Source organism: Macaca thibetana, chromosome 10, assembly GCF_024542745.1.
Source record: "Macaca thibetana thibetana isolate TM-01 chromosome 10, ASM2454274v1, whole genome shotgun sequence".
Taxonomy (NCBI): domain Eukaryota; kingdom Metazoa; phylum Chordata; class Mammalia; order Primates; family Cercopithecidae; genus Macaca; species Macaca thibetana.
In genome coordinates, this window is record NC_065587.1 from 67379089 (window position 1) to 67403752 (window position 24664).

Sequence of the window (24664 nt, forward strand, 5' to 3'; positions counted from 1 at the left end):
ACCATACCCAGCTAATTTTTGTATTTTTAATAGAGACAGGGTTTCACTGTTTTGGTCAGTCTGGTCTCGAACTCCTGACCTCATGATCCGCCCACCTCAGCCTCCCAAAGTGTTGGGATTATAGGCGTGAGCCACCGTGCCCGGCCACTTTTTTGTATTTTTAGTAGAGATGAAGTTTCACCATGTTGACCAGGCTGGTCTTGAACTCCCGACCTCAAGTGATCCGCTCGCCTTGGCCTCCCAAAGTTCTGAGATTATAGGTGTGAGCCACCGTGCCTGACCTATAATACTGTATTATTGTTTACTATACCTTTTGTATGCTTAGATATGTTTAGATATACAAATATTGGCTGGGTTCAGTGGCCCAGCTACTCAGGAGGCTGAGACAGAAGAATCGCTTGAACCTGGGAGGCAGAGGTTGCAGTGAGCTAAGATCGCACCATTGCACTCCAGCCTGGGTGACAGAGTGAGACTCCGCCTCATAAAAACAAAAAATCAAATATCATTGTGTTACAATAGTCTACAGTATTCAGTAAAGTAATAGGCTGTGTTATCTAGGATTGTGTAGATACACTCTATGATGTTCGCACAACGATGCAATCACCTAATGACGCATTTCTCAGAACCTATCCCATCATTGACACTTGACTGTACTTCATTCCTTGTTATTGCTAATAATATTCCATTGAATGGACATACCACAGGTTACTTATTTATTCAACAGTTGATGGACATTTGTGTTGTTTCCACATTTCGGCTATTTTGAATCATGTTGCTATGAACAGTCATGTACAAGTTTTGGTGTTCACTTATGCTTTTTATCCTCTTCCATGTAGGAGTGGAATTGCTAAGTCATATGGCAACTCTATGTTTAACTTTTTGAGGAACTACCTGTTTTCCAAATCAGTACATCATTTTACATTCCCACCAGCAGTGCATGAGGGTTGCAATTTCTCTATATTTTTGCCAGAACTTGTTATTTATTTATTTTTGAGACCGAGTCTTGCTCTCTCGCCCAGGCTGGAGTGCATGGCATGATCTCGGCTCACTGCAATCTCTGCCTCCCTGGTACAAGTGATTCTCCTGCCTCAGCCTCCCGAGTAGCTGGGATTACAGGTGCAGGCAATCACTCCTGCTAATTTTTGTATTTTTAATAGAGACAGGGTTTTACCATGTTGGCCAGGCTGGTCTTGAACTCCTGACCTCAAGTTACCTGCCCGCCTCGGCCTCCCAAAGTGCTAGGATTACAGGCATGAGCCACCAGGCCTGGCCAAAACTTATTAGCTGTCTTTTTTATTAGAGCCATCCTGGTGGGTGTAAGTGGCATCTCACTGTGGTTTTGATTTGCGTTTCCCTGGTGACTGATGATGTTGAGTATCTTTTCATGTGCTTATTGGCCATTTGTATGTCTCTATTGAGGAAATATCTATTCAGATCCTTGCCCGTTAAAAATATTGTATTACTTGTCATTTTACCATTGACTTGTAAGAACTTTTCTGTATTCTAGATAAGTCCCTTATCAGATACATGGTTTGCACATATTTTACCCCAGTCTGTGAGTTGTCTTTTTGCTTTCTTAATGGTGTCCATTGTAGTACTAATGTTTTTAATTTTGATGAAGTGCAATTTGTCTAATTTTTCTTCTACTGCTTGAACCTTTGGTGTCATATCTAACAAGTCATTGCCTAATCCAGGGTCACAAAGATTTATCTCTATGTTTTCTTCTAAGAGTTTTATAGTTTTAGCTCTTACATTCTTCAGGTTGTTTTTCCCACTGAACAGTAAATCTATGTGCTGTCAGTGCCTAAGTATGTCAGAACATAAAGAACTTTCTCCTTCTTTTTTACAGCTGTGTAGTATTCAGTTTTATGAATGTACCGTAATTTACTTATCCAGTCCCCTGTTAACGGATATTTGGATTGTTTGTGATATTCTGCTCTCGCAAGACTTTAGTGAACATCCTTGAACGTAGATGGCCATTTCAAGCATGGGCGAGTTTATACCAAGGAGTTGAATTGCTGCGTCCGAGGGCATGTGCTTTTGGAGATGATACAGACTGCCCTCCACAGACAGGGAACCAATTTTCACTCCCGGCAATAATGTCTAGAAAGTGAGCCATTCGTGTAATGACCGTGGTTACTGTATATTGAGCACTCAGTGTATGCTGGCACTGTGCATCCCCTCGTAATGACCCTGAAGGTCAGAATTAAAATCCCCACTTTACAGAGATCTCAGTTCACATGATCTATCCGACTTCTGATCCTATTTATTTTTCACCATTTGATTCAGCCCCCATGCCTTGAGAGTGTCTCCGACCACTTCTGAAATAACTACCAGAAAAATGCCAATTCACCCTGGAGAATCTCTAAGATCATACTTAAGTGTGCAAAAGGCAATTAAGTGTGGAAGCCAAAGGCAGTCAGTTACTAGGGAGTCTTGAATGAGCATCTGTTGTATGCCTGCCAGTGAGACGTGGTCTGGTTTAGGGGCTTAGAAGTCTAGCTTTGCAATTTGTCAGGCAGATGTAGGTTCAATCCTGACTCCATCCCACGCACCTTTGGCAACTTGCTTCTCTTCTCAGTGCCTAAGTTTCCTTATCTGTAAAACAGTATTGACAATAGTACCTACTGGTACATCAGGAGTGTTTAATACACATTGGCTATTATTATCCTTGTTGGCAGAGTGTTACAGGAAATTGAAGGCAAGAGACATGTTGGGTTGGGGGTTGGGGGAAGGTCAGGGAAGGATTCCTGTAGAGAAAGAGAGGGCATTTGAGTGAAACCACTCAGTTCTGGGCATTCCAGGCAGAGGGGACAGTGTGTGTCCAGGCACAGAGGCAGGATGGCCCCAGAGCTCATGGGAGGAGAAGCAGCCAGGGAGGCTGGAATGTCAGGTTTGTGCTAGGACCTCTAGGAGGAGGAGACATGGCTGGAGCTGCTTCCAGGGGCCTCAAATCCAGGCATGAGTTTTTGGATGGCATTTGACGGGCAGTACAGAGCCATGGAAGGATAGTTAAGCTTGCAGTCCTGCCCAGTATGTCCCCACCTGCAACTCAGGCGCTTCCTTGGGGCAGGCTTCCCAAACCTCATTTCTTCTTGAGGGGCAGCCTAGGACACTGTTTAAGAATGAGAAAGCCAGGCATGGTGGCTCATGCCTGTAATCCCTGAACTATGGGAGTTTGAGGTGGGAGAATGGCTTGAGCCCAGGAGTTCAAGACCAGCCTGGGCAACATGGTGAAAACCCATCTCTACAAAAAATACAAACATTAGCTGGGCATGGTGGCTTGTGCCTGTAGTCCCAGCTAATTGGGAGGCTGAGGTGGGAGGATCGCTTGAATGTGGAAGGTTGAGGCTGCAGTGAGTCATGATTGAGCCACTGCACTCTGGCCTAGGCAACAGAGTGGGATCCTCTCTCAAGAAAGAATGAGAGTTCTGGGGCCAGGCTGCCCGGGCTGGTCTCTAGCTCCGGTGCTTTTGGTCTCTAGCTCAGGTGCTTTGTGCTGTGTGACATTGGGCATGTATGTCACTTTCTTCTCTGGGCTGCAGTTTTCTCCCCCATAAAAGAGAGTTGTCCCAACCTCCTGGGGCTAGAGTGAAGAGTCAATGAGTTGATATATGTAAAGCACTTAGAGCAGGGTGAGGCACACAGTAAGCGCATGGTAAATGTCTGTTGTTACAGAGAAGGAAGGCAGTGGCATTAGATTGTCCTGCCTGTTTCTCAGATGGGAAAATCAAGGCCCTCTGAAAGTTAGTGAATGCCCAAGGTCCCTCTGGAGGACCAGGAGGACTCATTCATCACTTATTTTTTCAGTACACGTTTCCTGGGCACCTACTCTGTGGTCAGCTCTGGCAGATACTGGGGATGCAGTGGTGAACAAGACAGCCTCCATCCCAGGGAGCTCCTGACCCAGGGAGTTGAAAGTCAAGACTGTCATTGCCTCCAACACCCATGCTCTCCTCCTGTGTCCCACCTGTGTCCTGCCCAGGCTATAAGGGAATTAGAATTACAGCCTTGCCAGGCGCAGTGGCTCATGCCTTTAATCCCAGCACTTTGGGAGGCTGAGCCGGGTGGATCACCTGAGGTCAGTAGTTCGAAACCAGCCTGATCATGGAGAAACTCCGTCTCTACTAAAAATACAAAATTAGCCGGTGTGGTGGCACATGCCTATAATCCCAGCTACTCGGGAGGCTGAGGCAGGAGAATTGCTTAAACCCGGGAGGCAGAGGTTGCGGTGAGCTGAGATCACGCTATTGTATTCCAGCCTAGGCAACAAGAGTGAAACTCCATCTCAAAAAATAAACAAATAAATAAAAACATGGAAAAACCCCATCTCTACTAAAAATACAAAATTAGCCGGGCATTGTGGTGCATGACTGTAATCCCAGCTACTTAGGAGGCTGAGAAAGGAGAATCACTTGAACCCAGGAGGCGGAGGTTGCGGTGAGCTGAGATCGCGCCATTGCACTCCAGCCTGGGTAACAAGAGCAAAACTCTGCCTAAAAAAAAAAAAAGGTCGTGCGCGGTGGCTCACGCCTGTAATCCCAGCACTTTGGGAGGCTGAGGCCAGCAGATCATGAGGTCAGTTGTTCGAGACCAGCCTGGCCAGCATGGTGAAACTCCGTCTCTACTAAAAATACAAAAATTAGCCCGGCATGGTGGTGCCTGCCTGTAATCCCAGCTACTTGGGAGGCTGAGGCAGGAGAATCACCTGAACCCAGGAGGCAGAGGTTGCAGTAAGCCGAGATCATGCCACTGCACTCCAGCCTGGGCGACAGAGCAAGACTCTGTCTCAAAAAAAAAAAAAAAAGAATTACAAGCTAAGTGTCTTGTAAACAGGCTCTTCCTAGCTCCAAAATCTGGACACAAGAATAATGGGAATCCAAATATCTTGCTCTAGCCCGTCCTTCTTGCAGACAAGAGAACTGAGCCTCAGCACGCTAGACTAACGGCACATGCCTCTCCCTGCACCTCCAGCCCCTGGGACAGTGGAGAATGCAGCTGCATTCTGGATATAGTTTAAAGGGGGACCCAACAGAACTTGCCCATGGATGGGATGTGGGCTGTGAGAACCAGTGAGCTGTCAAGGATGCCTTCAGGGTGTCTGGCCTGAGCAAGGGAGATGGAGAAGCCTTCTGGGGGAGGAAGTTTGGTGATGGTGGCCAGGACTGTGGGCAGTGGGGCAAAGGGGGTCTAAACGCTTGTTGGATGAGTGGATGGATGTGCTCCCTGGCTCTCCAGGGGGCCCTAGACACACACTTGCTTTCAGATGTGTCCAGTCGGCTGTCCAGCGGCAGAGGAGAGGCCCATGCTGGAGATGTCAACCTGACATCGCACACGTGTGAATGGCCCCAAAAGATGGGCGAAGTTCAAGGACTGGAGCTTGGGGTTGTCAACATCAAGTGGTCCTGTCCAAAGTTCACGTTTTTCTTATTTCATGAAAAGTCCCATTTAAAAAAATTTTTTTATTCTTTAGAGACAGGATCACACTCTGTCACCCAGGCTGGAGTGCAGTGGCACTATTAAAACTCACTGCAGCCTCAAACTCCTGGGCTCAAGTGATCCTCCTGCCTCAGCCTCCTGGGTAGCTGGGACTACAGGCAGGCACCACCATGCTCAGCCCCAACTTTTAAGTATCAGCAACAAACTCAAATTGTAATAAACCTCTGTAGGTTCCCCATAGACCCCACTTGGCCATAGACCTCCTGCTTAGGACCTGTGGTATGGGTCTGGAGTCACACTGCCTAGATCTGAACCTGGCTGTCAATTCCCAGCTGTGTGCTTTTAGCAGGTGACTTAGCCTCAGTTTCCTGATCTGTAAAATGGGAATAATAATAGTACTCACCTCTTGGTGTCATAGTACGGGTTCTTTGGCTGAGAGTCGTGATGAAAAGCTATTTGTGATGGATTTTACTAGTGACCAAGGCTGATGATGGCAAAGGGGAACAGTGCACTGGATTTCAGGTTCACCCCGGGGTGGGATCCATCTCTGCCATTGACAAGCTCTGTGACCTGGGGCTGGTTTTAGACCCCCAAGAAAGTGGTTTATTGCTCTTGGAGTTGGGAGCTGGCCAGGATGCCTGCTGAGGCCTCTGAGCCCCCACTGACCACCCTCCCTCCCTGCCTCTCTCCTTCCAGCCTCGCCCACCTGCCACCTCCCACCCCTCTACCCTGCAGCCAAAATGATCCTTCAAAAGCACAAATCTCAGCATGGTCTTTTCCTGCCTGGAGAAAAATCCTTGTTGACACCCTGCTGCCTTCAGGACAAAGCTGGAGAGCCTTAGCCTGGCGTAGGGAGGTGGGAGGCGGCCCTCACCTCTCTTCTGCTATCTCCTTTCACCAACCCTGCTCGGGTACCAGCTGCACACAGCCCCTCACCACGCCTCAAAGGCCCCGTGCCTCTTAGTACTCCTTTCCCCTTCCTTTCTCCACCCACCCCCCTGCCTTCCCATCATCCTTCCAGCAGCTCCTGGGCCCTGCTATACCTTGGGTCTAACCATTTCTCTCCCCCAGTGATCCAGCTGCCTCCTCATGGCTTCCCTGCCTCTCTCTCACCCCTTCTTCTCCATAGCCCATTTTCCACAAGCAGTCAGAGAGATCATTTAAAAATATCCTCTGGATGGTGTCACCCGCCTGCTTAAAATCCCTCTATGGCTGCCTGTTTCACGTGAATACAGCCACCACCCCATCCGTCCCTCCAGCATGTTCAGCACAGCCTCCCCACCATCCCACTCACCACTGCCCACGACGCCGGCCGCCTGCCTGCCTGAGGGCCTTTGCACAGGCTGTTGGCCATCAGAGGTGACTTAACGTCGCACCTTCAGCAGAGGCTCCCTGTCCACCACCCTTTTCACGGGCACAAATAACTCGTTCAGAAGGCAGCCAGGTCTGCCTGTTGACTTTGTAACCACAGTGCCTGCCCCTGTTTTGTTTTTTTTGTTTGTTGTTTGTTTTTGAGACAAGGTCTTACTGTGTCACCCATGCTGGAGTGCAGTGGCGAGATCTTGGCTCACTGCAACCTCCACCTCCTGGGTTCAAGTGATTCTCGTGCCTCAGCCTCCCAAGAAGCTGGGACTACAGGTGTGCACCACCAAACCCAGCTAATCTTTTTTTTTTTTTTTTTTTTTTTGTGACAGAGTCTCGCTCTGTCATTCAGGCTAGGGTACAATGGCACAATCTCAGCTCACTGCAACCTCCTCCTCCTGTGTTCAAGCGATTCTCCTGCCTCAGCCTCCCTAGTAGCTGAGATTACAGGTGCCTGCAACCACACCCAGCTAATGTTTGTATTTTTAGTAGAGACAAGGTTTCACCATATTGGTCAGGCTGGTCTTGAACTCCTGACTTCAGTGATCCACCCACCTGGGCCTCCCAAAGTGCTGGGATTACAGGCGTAAGCCACTGTGCCTGGCCCCAGCTAATTTTTGTATTTTTAGTAGACACGGGGTTTCACCATGTTGGCCAGGCTGGGTATCACCCTTTCTGGTGGCAAAAGTGCCACTCATCCTTCAAGGTCCAGCCCAAATATCACCTCCTCTGTGAAGCCTTCCTTCATGAAGCCCCACTCCCTGCCCTGTTCCCGAGGGCCCTCTGGATCGTTCTCTTCTATTGCATCCCCTGACAGCAGAGCCAGCTGAGCTCTGTGGTGGCTTCCCGCGAGCTTTATTCTCTTCCCTTTCCCCCACACTCGACACGGTAATGATCACTCGCTGGCGAGCTCCTCAAGGCGAGAGCACCCCAGCAAGAGAGCTCGTGTTTATCGAGCACGGCTGTGTGCTCAGCGCTTTCCTGCATTCTCTAAAATCTTCACAACCCCGTGAGGTCGGTTCTCCTAAAAGCCCCATTTTAAAGAGAAGCCAGTGGAGGTTTAAAGAGGTTAAGTCACGTGCCCAAGGTCACCCTGACACCAGAGCTAGAGCTTGGAATGAATCATGGCAATGACTTATATATAGCACCTTCCACATGCCAGGCACTATTAAGGTGTTTCATCTTCACAAAAACTTTCACTGCAGCTTCATGTTATGGCTGGGGAAACTGAGGCATGGAGCGGTTAAGTAACTTGCTAAAGTTCAAGAGGTGAGTCAGAAGTGGAGTAGGGCCTGGGCACAGTGGCTCACACCTGTAATCCCAGCACTTTGGGAGGCTGAGGCGGGAGGATCTCTTGAGCCTAGTAGTTCGAGACCAGTGTGGGCAACACAACGAGACTCTGTCTCTACAAAAAAAATAAAAAGATTAGCCAGGTATAGTGGCACATGCCTATGGTCCAGCCACTTGGGAGGCTGAGGTGGGAGGATTGCTTTTAAGCTTTGGAGGTCGAGGCTGCAATGAGCCATGATCCTGCCACTGTACTCCAGTCTGGGTGACACAGCAAGACTCTGTCTCAAAAAAAATTCTTTTTTAAAGAAGTGGAGTAGGATTTGAGCCCAGGCTGTCTGGCTATTGGTCATCTCTTGGTCATGCTCTCAAACGTCATGCTCTCAAACGTCATGCTGTACTGGCCATTGTAGCCTTCTCCCTCTGACCTGCCTGAGCAGCTCTCATTGTCTTGGTGCCCCCGAAACCTGGACTAGCAGCCAGCCCCAGGAGGCACTAGTTAGTGAGAGTGTCAGGAATAAGGGCGCAGGTAAGCCAGTGGACACGGGACCCTACCCCAGCCGTTCCGAAGCTCTGTGTCCCGAAGCCCAAAGATGTGGGCACCCGTCTCCTGGGCTCAGTGCCCCCACCACCCGCCTATCCAGACAGCCCCAGGGAAGGACCAGATCCATAAACATGAGGCTCTACTTGGGCTGGGAGGAGTGCTGGGCACTGTAGAGTCCTCAATATTATTGCTTTATTGTCATTTAAATGGAGCCTGCCTCAAACAGGCCACCCAGTTCTAGCCACCAGCTCTGGACAAAACCCCCATTGAAAAGCCAATTACAATCACTCCATCTAAATTGTCATGGATTTGTATAGAAAATTACATCTCCATTTAGTCCTAAAGCGACGTCCTGGGCATGGACAGAGCAGAGGCTGGCCCATTTACCCCCGCCAGCTCAGCGCGGGTGCCGCGGGCAGACAGAAAGCCCAAGCTGCTGGGTCTTGGCCGGCCCGGGAACAAAGGCCAGTTTGTGGGGGCCCAAAGAGAAGCTGGGCCTCTGAGGGCAGCTCAGATTCCAGGCCTGGGCCGATGGACCCTGCATCGCCAGCTGGTCTCCCCTGCTGGCGGCTGTGGCCAGACGAGCTCCTGACAGCCGGCTTCAGGCGGCCCATCAGCCCCGTCACCATCCAAGGTGGCTGGAGCTTGGCTCATGTCCACGCTACCAGGAAATGAAGCTCAGGGAGCACTTGACTGGGATCCTGAGATCTTGGTTTCATTCATTCATTCACTCACTGACACATTCAGTGCCTGCTAGTAGCATGAGAAAGGCAATAGCGTAGAAGTGAGCTCCAGCTTCAGAGTGCCCTGCGTTCGGTTCCAGACTCCGTCCTCAGTAGCTGTGAGGCCACTTGCTTAGTCCTTTAGTTTTGAAATAGTTGTCGAGCACCTACTGTGTGCCAGAGAACAGGACAAAACGGTCTTTACTCTTGGCTCTTAAAGTTCAGTGCCCTGAGGGATATAAACAGGGGCTGACACGGGCTAGTATCCCCATTTCACCGAAGTGTAAGTAGGCAGCTCAGAGGAGCTGGACATGCTGTATGCAAGTGGGAAGGGCATTCCAGCCAGAGGGAACTGTGTGTGTGTGTGTGTGTGTGTGTGTGTGTGTGTGTAGGGGGTGGTGAGGCAGGTTGGAGCAGCACTGTGGCATGACACGAGGTCAGTGGGGCAACCTACAGACTGTGAGCCTCTTTGAGCCTCAGTTTCCTCATCTGAGGAATGGGGGCGATGGCCCCAGCTGCTGGGGTCTTGGGCAAGGGCTCAGGGAGATAATGTGCCAGGTGTTCTGCGTGGAGCTGGGCACAGGATGTTTTTGGCTAACCAGGATAGCCTTACTTAGACGACACTCTCTATGGGCCAAACACGGACCAAGGGCTTTCCACTCATTCACTCCTAACAATGACAGTCCCATTGGGGAGGGCTAGGATCCCCATCTCACAGATGGGGAAACGGAGGCAACAGCACAGCTCAGCTAATTATTTGTTCCTGTTCCAGTCATTCTGATTATGGGTTAGCCCAGGGCCTGCACAGAGAAGACCCTCAAAAAGGATTTGTTGAATCAGTGAACGCATCTGGAAGGTCGGTGCCGGGCAGGTGTGGGGGCGCTGGGAGGAAGATTGCTGTGTACATGTGTGAAGCTGTGTGGAGTGGTGTGGGATTCTGAGCGTGGCTGTGGGCCTGCGTGTAACTGTGTGTAACAGTGTGTGAGACTGTCCAAGGACTGCAGATGGTTGCATGTGTGAGGCTATGTCCGTGTCTCTGTGACCTTAACTGTGTGTGACAGTCACACATTTTCTCCCTGAGTCCTTGCCCAAACGCCCAGTGGCCACAGGGACTCTGTCAGACTGACTGTGTGTGTGTGTGAGTGTGTGTCATGGCCTACACACGTCTGTCCGGGCCCAGAGGGACACTTGGTACCCTTCCTGGGATGGCTGGTGGGCCCGGAGGCTACCTCAGGGCAGGACAGGCAGGTGTAGAGGTGAAGGGGTCAGAGTCCCCAACCTCCCCTGCCCAGCCCAGCAGACAGACCGGCAAATGGAAAAAAATGTTCACACCCGAGGCAAGCTGGTGGCTGCCCCACCAGGGACTGCTCTGTGCACAGAAAACAAGTTCTTCTGGTATCAGCTTGGCAGGAAGTGGCTTTTGGGTGGCAGGAAGCTGGATTCAGCTCATATCAGCCCTGGCCGAGGGGCAGGAGAGCAGTTATCTGGGGTTAAACAGAGTTACCGAGAAGTGGAGCCCCCAACACGCCATGCCTGATAGAGTTGAGGGCACAGCCCGCCCCTGATGGCCCTTTGGAATGATGGGTGGATGGTCTTGTAAAGATGAGCCCCAGGCCCCAGACAGGGCTCGTTGTCCACCTCTCATTTACTCCCATTTAGAAGATGTGCAGACTGAGACTCTGAGAGGCAATGACTTTTCCAAGATCACCAGTAGAGAGACAGAAGGGAAAGACTGCAAGAAATTTACATCTAGAGACGAAAAAGGCAGGACAGAAGAGCAAAGAGAAGAGGAGTGATGGGACAGGATGGAGCTAGGAGTCACATGAATGCAGACAGCAGTGAAGCTGCACCATGGGAAGGCCTGTGTGTGCCCGCCATGTGCAAGGTCATCACATGGACGTCACAGCTGACCTTGAGATCCTGAACCCATTTCCCAAATGAAGGGAATGAGACTCAGAGAGTCTCACTGGCTGAGCCAGGCCTGGAATCCAGATCTGATTCCAAAGCCCAGGTTCTTTCAGGTCATGCCCCCACGCCCAACTTCCAGGGAAGGGAAGTCGCTCTTCTAAAACGGACACCCAGTTCCACTAGCTGCTTTCCTGGGTGCTCGGTTGAGGAATTCACTCAGCTGGCTTGTGGAGAGCCAGGGTTCAAACCTAGGCAGGATGGCTGCAGAACTCACGTGCTTAACCACGTGACAGGGTGTGCCCAGCGCTTTGCTGGAGCAGGCAGAGAAAGCCATGGCCCTGCCCTTGGGCTGGGACCCAGAGGGTCCAGCCACTGGAACAAAGCCCTACAGCTGGCAAGAAACTGAGTCTCCCAACACTCAGCCCTAGACACTCTGTGCCGCCCCCCACCCCACCCCCACTGGAGCCCCTGGGCACTGGGCTCTGGTCCTTCTGCTTTCATCCCAAAAGCAGCTCTCAAGCTGTTCCCTGGCTGAGATGCTGATTTGAAGCTCGGTTTGCATGTCGTTTGCACATTACTCAGTGTATGTCAGAAGGTACGAACATCTCCCTTTCCGGGAGAGGGCTGCCGGGCCCCCCTGCCCTCCTCCAGACAGCAAAAATGCCAGCCGGCTAGACGGGAGCGACGCCCTGGCCTCTGACGGCACCCGCCTGCCGCTGCCTCCCCCATTCCCTCCTGGAGCCAAATTTAGGCAGCTCTGCTACTGAGAGATGGGGAGAGCGGAGGCAGGAAACGGTGAGGTTGGAGGCAGCCTGGCCTTGGCCCTCCCAGGGTGGAGCAGCCCCAGGGGTGCCCCTGTCCCTAAAGCTCTGGGCGCAGCCTCCCCCCACCCCTCCTCCCACTGGAATGCTGGCGGGGTTGGGGAACACTGGGTTCTCAGCTGCAGCCCAGGGTGCTGGCTACCCCAGCCATGAGGGAGGAGGGAGGGAGGGAGCGAGGGAGGGAGGGAGGAGGTCATGGCCGGGGCAGTGGGGAAGGGATCAGATAGCCTCCTCCTGCCCCAGACACCCGCCGCCACTGGGGACACAGAGCCGGCTCTGCTTCTTGGACACTTCCTGTCCCTCCTTGGTGTGTACCCCCCAACCCTGGGACTGATTGTGGGTGGGGGGCAGGGGGCACAGCCAGGCCTGAGGGGACTGAACCCTCCCTGTCCCCCAAAGGCTCTCCCAGGCCATCTCTGACTTGGGCCAGCCTTGCACCTGAATGGTCTTGGTTCCCCTACCTGGGAAATGGAGGGAGTGGCCTAGAATGACTTCCAAGCAGCTTCCTGCACTGACAGCAGGAACTTCTGAGAGGCCTGACAGAAATGAGAGTTGTGGGCCAGGTGTGGTGGCTCACGCCTGTCATCCCAGCACTTTGGGAGGCTGAGGCAGGCGGGTCACTTGAGGCTAGGAGTTCAAGACCAGCCTGGCCAACATAGTGAAACTCTGTCTCTACTAAAAATACGAAAATTAGCCAGGCATGGTGGTGTGTGCCTGTAATCCCAGCTACTTGGGAGGCTGTGGCAGGAGAATCGCTTGAACCCAGGAACCAGAGGTTTCAGTGAGCAGAGATCGCACCATTGCACTCCATCCTAGGCTACAGAGCAAGATTCTGTCCCCAAAAATAAATAAATAAATAAATAAAAAAGAGATGCAGATTGTGGCAGTGGCTTTAGGCCTAGAAACTTCTTAGATTTCTCAGGTATAGCTAGGAGAGGCAGCTACTCACGATGCTGGGACAGAACCTGCGTGGGCTGAACTGTGGAAAGGAAGAAGAGGTGTGGGCTGGATTTCAGCCACCACGAATCCAGGGGTGGGACTAATGGAGGCCAGTAGTTGGGATCCTGGGGTCTGACTCCCTGGATTTGAACCCCGGCTCTGTCACTCTGTACCTTGTGACTGTGGGCAAATTGCTTCAGCTCTTCTGTGCCTTCGCTTCCTCACCCTGGGGCAACAGATCTCTCGTTGCTGTTGCGAAAGTGAACTGAGGCCATGAGTGCTTGGCACACAGTAGGTGCACCGCGACGCCAGCCACCAGTGTGACTGTTTTGCCTCCCAGGACGGTTAGGAGGCCCCTGAGTCACAGCAGATGTGGATGTGGACGCGGTGGGAGGCGCTGTATCTTGGTTGTTAAATGGGCACAGGGATGGGGGGTTCAAGTCTGCGTGACCCTGGGCAAACGGCCACACCCCGCTGCGCCCTGGGCGGGGAGCAGCAGAAGCGCTGACCGCGGAGGGTCTGTGAGGATTACGGGAGATCAGGCTTGGCACGGCGCCTGGCACATAGCGGGCGCTCCCTGAAGGAGAGCTGGCAAGATCTAATGGCACCGCCCTGCACAAAAGACAGGTGGGCAGCGTCTCGGGGGGCGGGGCAGGGCAGGTGCGCCGGGAGCGGGTTGGCGGGGCCGGAAGGGGGACGCGAGGCCGGCGGGCGCGCGCGCAGCAGGTGCGCGTGGGGTGGGCGGGGCCCGCGCGGGCGGGGTCTCCAGGTGAGCGGGCGCGCGCCTGGAGGCTGGAGACTGGGGGAGGCCAGCCGCCCCGGCCCGCCGCCGCCGCCGAGCGTCCCTGTGTCTTTAACGCCCCCGTCCCTGCGTGTCCCACCCGCCCCGTTGGTGCGTCCCCCCCCAGCCGGGCTGCAGCCGCGGAGCCGTCCCCCCTGCACTGACAGCTGGTATCTAATTACTGTGTGAGAATGGAAAGTCAGGCTGTCCCAGCTCCGGGGAGAGGGGATTAACGTCTCCTGCAGAATACACTTCCTCTGGTGGGTTGCCATGGTTACTCTCATTACCTGCCTGCCCGCGAGGAGCCCGCGCGAGCCGCTCCAGCAGGCCCTCCGAACCCGGCCCGGCGCGCGCCTTCCCGCCCCTCCCCGCCGGGGCACGCGCGCGCGCCTTCCCGCCCCTCCCCGCCCCTCCCTGCCGTGGCGCACGCGCCTGCGCCGTGAAGAGAGTGCGGCCGCCTCGCCCCCGCCCCTGCCCCCCGCCCGAGCAGCTGTCAGCGGCGCGCGCGGCCAGCCGGGCCCCAGCGCGCGCTGTCAACAGTCATTAGCGCGGCCCGCTCCCCTCCCCCTCCAGCCTCACCTCTTCCCCCGGCCCTGGGTGGGGCCCGCACCTGGGGCTCTCCGCTCGTTAGCGCTCCTGGGCCGCCTCCTCGGCCCGAGAGGGACCCGCCCGCTGGGCCTGGCTGACTCAGGGCTACCTCCTTTTGCCTAGGACACCCGCCTCGGTGACTCCCGATTCCCTGTCCTAGGCTGCGGTGCTCTGGGAGGCGGGTCTCCAGAGTAGCTGACAGAGCTCTTTACTGGGTGTCTTCTAGGGCAGGTGCTGTTTGTGCATCATTTGGGTTCCCACATACTTCCTATGAGGTGGCGAAAGCGTTATGCCTATGGTGTCACCTCACACAGGAGGAAACTGAGGCCCAGGCAGGACAGCCCCTTGCCTGGGGTGGGGGCTGGGTTGTCCTTAGGCCTGTGACTTCACCTTTCGAGCACCCCCTGTGGCCCCCCTCCCTGTCCCCGCCAGGCCAGAGTCCTGCAGCCAGGCTCAGACCCTGTCCTGTCCGGCCGGCCGGGGATGCTGGACAGTGCCCCTCTCTCTAGCCCTCACAAGTCATTATCATTCGGATCTGCCTTTCCCCAGCCCCTCTCCTTCTAACTGGGGGCACTGTGGCCCACTGTGCCCCTTTCTCTTCCCATTCCTTCCTCCACACCCATCCCAGACATCCCAGAGTTAACCCAAAAGAAAAAGAAAAAAGACTCAGAGCTGCTTGGAGGAGATGGCATCCTCAAATGTAGCGCTGTCGTTTGAGGGGCTGGTCCCAGGCACCTTTCTCTGTGGCCTGGGGTGTGCGTTTTGGTCCCCGGCGTGATTTGAAAGAAGATGGAGGTTCAGCGAAGCAGAAAGGAGGTCTTGGAATATGTGAGGCCTGTTCCAGATGGCAGGTGCGACTCGGTGGTGGTGGTGGCAGCGGCGGCTACGCGCTAACAGTTGGAGATTGTGCACAAGGGTGGAGAAGAGGCAGGTGCTATATTGAGTCCTCAGCGCCTTGTTTATGTATTTATTTATTTATGGGGAGAGTGTGGTCACATCCCTCTGCCCCATCCAGGTCTACGAAGCTCAATGGAACTTTGGGTCCTAAAATTCTGGGGTAAATTCCTATTTTGGAGGATTTTTTTTCAGTTTCCAGTCCCCAGTAGGTAGTATTCAGAACCGAGAGAAATTAAAATACTGCCTTTGTCCCATTGAAGCAATACCCTGTCTTCAATCACCTGATTGCCCTTTACAAATTATGACAGCTTCTCTTGGGGATGCTCAAGAGAGGGATTCTGGGTGTTTGGGTGATGGTCTTCATTCTGGTTTTCTTCTCTTTTTGTTCTCTTAGTTTAGTGTGGTTTTTAATTTCCTCTCCACCTCCTTCCTTTCCCTCTGGGGCCCCTTTGCAGGAGACTGACTCCTCCCCCTTGGTTCTTTTTTCAGCCCCACCAGGAGCTGAAATGAGACTTTGCAGGAATCCCCCTAGAAGCTTCCAAAACTCTGGTTCTGGCTGACTTTTTTTTTTTTTTTTTTTTTTTGAGATGGGGTCTCACTGTGTCACCCAGGCTGGAGTTTAGTGGTATGGTCGTGACTCACTGCAGCCTATACCTCCCCAGGCTCAAGTGATCCTCCCACCTCAGCTTCCTGAGTACCTGGGACGACAGTCGAATGCCACCACACCCGACTAGGTTTTTTGTAGTTTTTTGTAGAGTCCTTCTGGCGGCAGTGGGTGGGGGGAGGGGGTCGCCATATTGCCCAGGCTGGTCTTGAACTCTTGAGCTCAAGGGATCCTCCCACCTCTGTCTCCCAAAGTGCTGGGATTACAGGCGTGAGCCATTGCACCCAGCCCTGACTGAATTGATTGAAGCTGGGTTTGGGGGCAGGAGGAATGGCATGGTTGCAAAAGTTGGGAAGAGCATGCTAGTAATTAATAGGCAGGGTAACTTTTGTCTCTGATCTCGGCCACTTTGATGGCCTGGATGGGATGGAGCAGCATCCTCACATTTGCCTGTGCAGTCAGCCTCCTGAAGTCCTGGGCTCCCACACAAGTGGTAGCCAAAGATTTGCTTCCTTTGGGGTGGGCTCTACTGGCTGACTTTCTCCTCCAATAACAGTCTTGTTGATTTTTCTACCGTAGCAGAAACCCAGTTGAGAAATATCTCCGCTATTTAGCCGCATCCTCTCAACATGGCCTCGACGTTGCTGGAAGGCACACTCTACTAATATAGTGATGGTGGCACACTAAATGGCACCCTGGTGGCCTAAAACTGTGATCCCACCTTGATAAGTATGTAACTTATCCATACCAGCAAGTGACTTCGAAGTTCTAATGGAGATGACAGAACTGCAATCCATTAGCAACTGGACTTCACTTCACCATCAAGGGCAGGGATCCATTTAATTGGCTCATATGGGGAGACAGGCAAGATTCAGTCTGATTCACGAGCTCCCTGAGGTCGCCCCGGCAGGAGCCTGTCTAATGCCGTGGTAAGACATGCCGGTCCCCCCTTAGGTCTGCAGCCTGGGACTTAGCAATCTTCTCGTGCTGAGCATTCAGATCCATCTGAGGAAACCGAGGAAGCCAGAAAGGACCTGCCAAGGGATGCCCTGCTTAAGTATTAATTAACTTTGCCAGGGAGGACTTAAAAATCTGATGTCAGGATGCGGGGTGTTCCTGCTCTTTCTATCCATAATCCACATTAAGTCTCTGGGCAGATGTCTTGAGTTTATACTAATGTTGCCCAATAAGATTCTTTTGTTCTCACCATTAGGAAAATTGGCCTTCATTGGAAATGAAAATATTAATATATTAGGCCAGGAAGCACAGAGCATGTCTATATTTAATGAGCCAATGCCTGTTTTCCTACAGTTACCTCCCTGTTTCAATCATGGAGACATTCTAATCAGCAATTCTCAAAATCTGTCTTGCATCAGAATCATCTGGGGTGCCTGTTAAAACTCCCAGAGCATCAGATTTGGTAGGTTTAAGGTGGAACCTGAAAATGTGCATTTCTAATAAGTTCTCTGGTGATGCCAATGCTGCTGGTCTAAGGACCACTGCTGTAATATTTTGAAATATCAGCAGTATTTAAGTAGACATTTGGTGATTTTGTCAACGACTTGCCATCTAGCTTTTTGTTTAGAACCCAAATAGGCTGGTTTTAAGGGAGTTGGTGATATCCAAGAATGTAGCTCCGTAAATGTGTAGTTTTTTTTTGTTTGTTTTTATTTTTGTTTTAGAGATGGGTCTTGCTGTGTTGCCCAGGCTAGACTCAAGCCCCTGGGCTCAAGTGATCTTCCCACCTTAGCATCCTGAGTAGCTGAGACTACAGGCATGTGTCACCATGCCCAGCTTCTCCATACATTTTTAAAACTATTGCCATGTCTGATTCTGTTGGCCTGGCTCTGGCAGGCTGTTTGGGGGTTGGATGGTTCGAAAGGATGGCGTGTGTTACCATGGCAATGTTCTCCATGCAGGAAGGCCCCAGAGGTTGATCCTGCACCAGTGACTGTGTTTTCATGGTTTTTCCCATGGGGTGCTGCAGGGTTCCATTCCATTACTCCTGCTGAGTGTTTCCAGGAAGCTGGGATAGTCAGGAGACTCCAGGTCCCTTCTTGATCCAGCCTATAGATGAAGTGAACTTCCTTTGTCAATCCACTGCCCAGTTTGCTTAGGGCAATGGATTAGATGAAGCTAATTTGGGTACCAGGCAGAAGGCGGATGGCAGGGGCTTCCCAAGGCTACAGGGAAGGTGCTTTCTGCTCCCTTTATTAGCAACTCTTCCCTTGCAGCACTGTCTGGATCCTTAGCCAGGGCAGGCCTGCCTCTCCCGCAGCCTTTAGCATGAAGGTTATTACCTCCATGGATGCGAGGGATAGCAGAGATGTCTGTGGCACGTGACTACTGTCGGATCCCTTTGTTGCTGTCTTCTCAGGGTTCTCCTTGAAGGCCACGCAGACATCCTGGCGTTCTTCCCCTAGGGTGTAGCACACATGGAATCCAGGTGGCTCCAGCTCACCAGAGGACAGTTCAAGGTGTGGCTCTGCAGCCCTTGTGTGGTTTGAGTTCTGGTCGCTCCAGGCCCTCTCCTTTCCTATGTAAATCTTTGCTGTAGAGATAGTTGGATTACACGACCCAAATTTGAACATCAAGAGAGAAAGTGATCAATTTTTAAAGAAGGAACTACTGAAAACTGCTTCCCTGTTTTATAGTCACATCAGACCAGGTGCAAAGCTGTTGTTTACGAGTTGGCCTAAGAATGCAGGTGGGAAGCTGGGATAGAGACAGGGGCCATATGGGACAGTATGTTTTGCTTTTTTATCTGGGTTGGTCAATTACACTTTGACTTTTGGAAAGCTTATTCCAAGTTTGTGGGAGCCTTAGCATATTATTTAGGAATTAAATAAGACTGTGCATCTCTTCTGATGGTGGGTGTTACTGAGGGGGACCCATTTTGTCATGGGTCCCCTCTGGATGCGTTAGAGGGACTGGAGTTAAGAAGAGATTCCTAAACACAAAATGTCCAGACTTGGGAGGTCCAAGGAAAGAGATGAACATTAACTAAGTCTCTATGTGCTGAATGCCTGACATACATGCTTGATCCTTGAATGTCCAACTAGTACTTTTTAGGCCCATTTTACAGGTGCAGAAACTGACTTTCAAGAGGTATAGAAATAGGCCGGGCACAGTGGCTCACACCTGTAATCCCAGCACTTTGGGAGGCTGAGGTGGACGGATCATCTGAGGTCAGGAGTTGCAGACCAGCCTGGCCAACATGGCGAAACCCCGTCTCTACTAAAAATACAAAAATTAGCCAGGCATGGTGGTGGGCACCTTTAATCCCAGCTACTTGGGAGGCCGAGGCAGAGGAATCGCTTGAACCGAGGAGGCAGAGGTTGCAGTGAGCAGAGATTGCACCACTGCACTCCAGCCTCTTTGACAGAGCAAGACTCTGTTTCAAAAAAAAAAAAAAAAAAAGAGGTATAGAAATAAAGTGACCCACCCAAGGCCCCCAAGCTGGTTAGGGGGAAATTTCTATCTCATCTACATAAAATATTGTCTCCTCATCAGATTGCCTTCTTTCTCCATTCCTTCCCACAAAATTTTATCTCCTTCCTTTTCCAGAAATATCTGTGTTCTGGTCTGAAACAATTTTGAACAGGGAGGCCTACTGGCCTTTAAGCAGCTAAGCCTCCAGAGCTATGCCTCTGGATTCAGGTGATCCAAATGTGGCGGACTTCACTGTATACTTAAAAATGGTAAAGATGGTGCATTCTGTGTATGTATTTTACCTGAATTTAAAAATTCAGTGGAACTATCCCATGATATTCTTTTTAAAAACTGTTTTTTAAATTAAAGTTTATCACATATACAGAAATATACAGATTGTAAATGTTAAGGTTTTTGGTTTTTTTGAGACGGAGTTTCGCTCTTATTGCCCAGGCTAGAGTACAATGGCGCGATCTCAGCTCACCGCAACGTCTGCCTCCTGGGTTCCTGCCTCAGCCTCCTGAGTAGCTGGGATTACAGGAATGCGCCACCACGCCCTGTTAATTTTGTATTTTTAGTAGAGACGGGGTTCTCCATGTTGGTCAGGCTGGTCTCAAACTCCCGACCTCAGGTGATCCAGCTGCCTGGACCTCCCAAAGTGTTGGGATTACAGGTGTGAGCCACTGTGCCCAGCCAAATGTTAAGATTTAATGACTTAATAAGTTGAACACACTTCTATAACTACTGCCCAGATCAACAAATAGAAACCCAGCTATATTCATTTTTAAGGTTCATTTATTTATTTTCACCAATGTGAACCTCTGGTTAGAAGTGGCTTGTAACTGTACATCCCAAATCCAGATCTTTGCTGAGTAAAATTTTTTTAAAAGTCTAACTGACCTATCATAATATTTGTCCCGTCTCAACCTGTCATGGCAGTATTTGAAGGGCCCCGTAATGCTGGGCATTTATGGGTCAATAGTGAGCAAGTTAGTCATTGTTCAGCCCGTACAGATGGCCTGAGATGTCAGAGGGGGTGGGATATCCCCCAAAAGAGGTAAAATTGATTCCCGAGAGAGGTTAAGAAAAGTCATGGAACTTTACAGCTCATCTCATAAGTGAAGCTTGGGGAGGTTGAAGGGTTTGCCCACAATCTCACAGCGAGGAAGCCGGACCAGCAAGTGGCTTCTCCTGTACACGCAAAGAGAGATATGCACTATCTGAGATGTCCCATTGAAATGGGTTCTGACCAGGCAGGAAGCCATTGGCAAGAGGGCCTGGTTGGGGCCAGTGAGGTCACCTCCCAGCGTCACCACTTAGGGACACTGCCCACTAGCTGTGGGGCTCGGGACCCTACATCCCAGATGCCCTTTGCCCCCCATCTGCTTTCTGCTCTTGGATGGGCTGCTGGTGAAGAGACACTGCTGTTCGCCCATCGTGGTGTGTCAGGAAAGCTACTGGGTGAAACCAAGACCTATCTTTGCCAGAACCTGTTGTGAGCGAGCGTCCCCTGCCAGTGTGGCCTGTATTCTCCTTGGACTACAAAGTCTGAGGTCTGAAGCCATCTCTGCCACCCACCAGCCACCGCACCTCAGGCAGGTCCTGACCCTAACAACCTCCCAGTGTTGCCCCGGTGTTCAGCTCTCTCATACCTGGGGGAAACATGGCGAACTGCAAAACACTTCTTAATAACAATATTTATCTAGCAATCCCTGTACGCCAGGCTCAGTGCTAAGTGCTGCATGCACATCTCAGTTCTTCCCCGCAGTAGCTCATGGGAAAGGGGCTTCTGTTATCCCTATTTTACAGATAAAGGGACTGAGGCTCGAAGCACAGTAAGTGCTTGGGGTCACAGGGCCACTTCCATGATGAGCCGTATTCAAACCAGGGCAGAGTGTGTCCAAGTGACCCTGCCCAGCTGCCACTTAGAACCACTCAGTCATCCAGTCATTATTTACTGACTACCTACTATGTGTCAGGAACTGATTTAAGTGCTGGAGAGACAGCTGAGAAGGAGCAGGCGAAGCCCACATCCTCTTGTTGCTGACATCCTTGAGTTGGGGTCCTCTGGGGAAGAATTCTCTTGGAGATGTGTCTTTGGGCACTTTTGGAGAAAAGCCTGCTTCCTTTCCCCCCAGATTCCCTCCATACGGCTTGTTCTTGATCTTCAAAGCCCCCTGACATCCCCAAAGACTCCCCTTAAGGAGCTGGCGGCTGACAGTCTAGTGTCCCTGGGTCTGCGTACCTCGCTTGCGGGGACTGCCTGCGCAGAGCAGTTCCCCAGCAGTCTGTTCCCTTCCGGGCCCTGGCCTCGCCCCCAGCCTCCTGCCCTGTGGTTTCCCTGCAGCCCCTTTCCTGCTGGAGGGGAGGACAGGCGTCAGCCCCGCAGCTGTTTGCTATTGAAGGACCCGTCTTGCTCCTGGTGCACCTTGTCGGTCCAGCTGACACCACTCATGCCAGCCTGATAAGAGGCTCGGGGCCCATGGCCACCCCGTTCACACGGCCCTGCCACCTCCTCGTGGCCTCGTGCCTGTTATTCTGTACATCTCCACACACAAAGAGACCGGGTGCAGTTGCTGGCACTCAGCTGCTGGAGTGGGGAGGGCAGGCAGCCGAGAAAAGCTTTTCAGAAAGGCCAGGGCGGAGGCAGGAGTCACCCAGGTGATCGGAGCGGTTCCCCCGGGACCCCAGCCCAGGCCCGCAGTGAAAGGTTACTGCTAATTGGCGAGCTCCTGATGGGGCCGCATCTATTTAGCACTCCCCCCTCCCCAGAGACTTCCAGGATGGTCTTGGCACAGCGTGTGATTCAAGAGCTCCCCGCCCGAGTCTGGCACAATCTGTCTGAAATTGTGAACATGGAGCCTCTTGGTTTTTTAATTTGTGTTTTCGTTGTCGCCGTTCTCTGCCCATTGTCGCTGGTAGATTTCATAGCTGCAGCCACCCTGACTCTGGCGTCCCCCCTCCAGGGAGCCCCCTCGGCAGGCTCCTTCCCCTCCCCACCCCAAGACCCACTGTCAGAGGCATTGCCCATCCTGAGTCCTGACCCGTTGCCCCGGCCTCAGGGCCCAGTTCTCACCCCGCCATCATCCCTGACACTAACACAGCTTGTCCACCCTGTCGCAGGGGGCAGATGGCCTGTCGGAGCCGGAGGGCATCTCTCTGAAGCGGGTCGCTGTGGTGGAAGATTTCTTTGACATCATCTACTCGATGCATGTGGAGAGCTCAGCAGAGCCAGGCAAAGCCCCCAAGCACGCTGGGCAGAAGAAAACCTACCGAGCGGTGAGATTTCTGTCCCTTTGCCTCCACTGGCAGCCCCAGGCCTTGGCAGGAGGCCATGGGCTCCGCACATGTTGGGCTGGGGAGGGGGCGGGGCAGGGAGCTGAGGCGTGATGAAACGGCCTTTCGGGATCTAGGGGGGCACAGGGCAAGGGCACGGCAGCCAGAGATGGCTCACAGGGCGAAGGGAGGGGATCTGTGGTCTGAGCACAAAGGAAAAGCAGGTTGAAGGGGGTGAGAGGGAGGGAAGGAGAGGGATGAGGGCAGGAGGTGCCCTCCTCTTCCCCGTTTCTGCTTCACTTGCTCCTACCTGACACCGACCCCCCAGCCCCCTGCAGCCTGTTCTGGGGCTGGGGTGCTGGGGGCAGATAATGAACAGAGGAACAAATGCCTCCATGGAATGGCATTTACCGCATGCCAGGCCTGTCCTGAGCTCTTCCTATGTGTGAGCTCATCCTGTGAAGTCAGGACTGGGAGTTTCCCAGGGGAAGTCGAAGGACCTGCTCCCCACCCTCCAGGAGATCACAATTGGATTTGGGGTGGGGAGGCTGAGAGCAAAAACAAGATACATGAGAAGCAGAAGTGTCTCCAAGGCTCGCTTTGAGAGAGAAAGAACCCAGGCTCAGGGGCATTTAGCAAAGGCACTGCCAGATGCAGATGAGCCTGGGGGGCTGTGTGGAGAAGGTGGCACCTGTGCTGGCATTCTATGCTTTGGGGAGGCATAAGGGCAGAGAAGGCAACCTAGGGGCAGGGAGCATCACAAATGCGGGAGAGGGGAGAGGTGGAAATAGATGGGACTGGTCAAACCAGAGGCCCCTCCTCACCCTGCAGAGGGGCCTGCCTGTGTTCTGATCCATCCCCTGCTGACCCACATGTGAGCCTATCCACGGCTCATGCACAGCTCTGAACCATTTGTCCAGTGCCCAGGGAGGCCAGTAAAGCCAAGCCCTTCGTGCTCATTCAAGCCTTGTGGCAGTCCTGTGACCGAGGCACTGAGGACACATTTCACAGTTAAGGAAACTGAGACCTGGAGAATTGGGTCACCTGTCCAAGGTCAGATGGCAGCTGAGTTGCAATCAGCTGGTGTCCTCCATGCTGACTTTCTCTGGAGCTTCTAGAAATGTGCCCTTCTGTGTCTGGGCTTCCCCACCTAAGGCAGATGTGAAACTCCCCACCCCAAGTTATTTGTATAAATAGCTTTGGACTACATGGAGGTGGCTGTATAAGTCTATAATTTCCCCTTATGGTCTTTTTTTGTTTGTTTGTTTTTGTTTTTGTTTTTAATGCAACCATCCAGTTAGTCCTTGTCCTCAGAAAATGGCTTTTGCCCTAAATGGATTTTAAGGATTGACCCATGTGCCAAGGGCCTCAGAGAGATGAGGTGTCTGCCCAGGGAAGCAGGAGGTGGTGATGGTCTCCCCGCCCCTCCTGTTTCTCGGTCTGTGTGCTCTGGGAAGTGGCTTGTGGGAAGGGAGTTCTGAGGGTATTTCCACCAGAGGGCCATAGAAGAAGGAAGAGGCACCCAGGCTGGGGCCGACATGGGCCCCTTGGCACTGAGAAGACCACATTTTCTCAGCATTAAGTTTACCATTGTGGGTGGGGCACGGTAGTTCACACCTATAATCCCAGCACTTTGGGAGGTTGAGATGGGGGGATTGCTTGAGGCTGGAAGTTCAAGACCAACCTGGGCAACATAGCAAGACCCCTTCTCTTAAAACAAACAAACAAAAAAAAAAATTGGGGCTAGGCGCGGTGGCTCATGCCTGTAATCCCAGCACTTTGGGAGGCTGAGATAGGCAGATAACTTGAAGCCAGGAGTGTGAGACCAGCCTGGCCAACATAGCAAAACCCTACCTCTACTAAAAATACAAAAATTAGCTGGGCGTGGTGGCGCATGCCTATAATCGCAGCTACTCAGGAGGCTGAGGCATGAGAATCATTTGAACCCAGCAAACAGAGGTTGCAGTGAGCTGAGATCATGCCACTGCACTCCAGCCAGGGTGACAGAGTGAGACTCTGTTTCCAAAAATAACAATAAAGAATACATTAAAAAATCCAGGCCCA

At 52.2% G+C, this 24664-nt stretch overlaps 2 protein-coding genes across 6 annotated transcripts in view; both read left to right on the forward strand.

The window, feature by feature from the left end:
• The window catches only part of DUSP15 (dual specificity phosphatase 15), a 746139-nt gene that overhangs the window by 62479 nt on the left and 658996 nt on the right, over positions 1-24664 (forward strand). The window lies entirely within an intron of this gene.
• NOL4L (nucleolar protein 4 like) overlaps positions 1-24664 on the forward strand; it is a 147040-nt gene that overhangs the window by 37104 nt on the left and 85272 nt on the right. For 3 of the 5 annotated variants that reach the window (XM_050807078.1, XM_050807079.1, XM_050807081.1), the window contains exon 2: positions 22448-22603. In XM_050807078.1, the coding sequence (XP_050663035.1) occupies positions 22448-22603 (156 nt within the window). Of the gene's footprint in view, positions 1-14434; positions 14528-14559; positions 15243-22447; positions 22604-24664 lie in introns of those variants that run through there. The other 2 variants (XM_050807082.1, XM_050807083.1) reach the window with 2 other exon arrangements.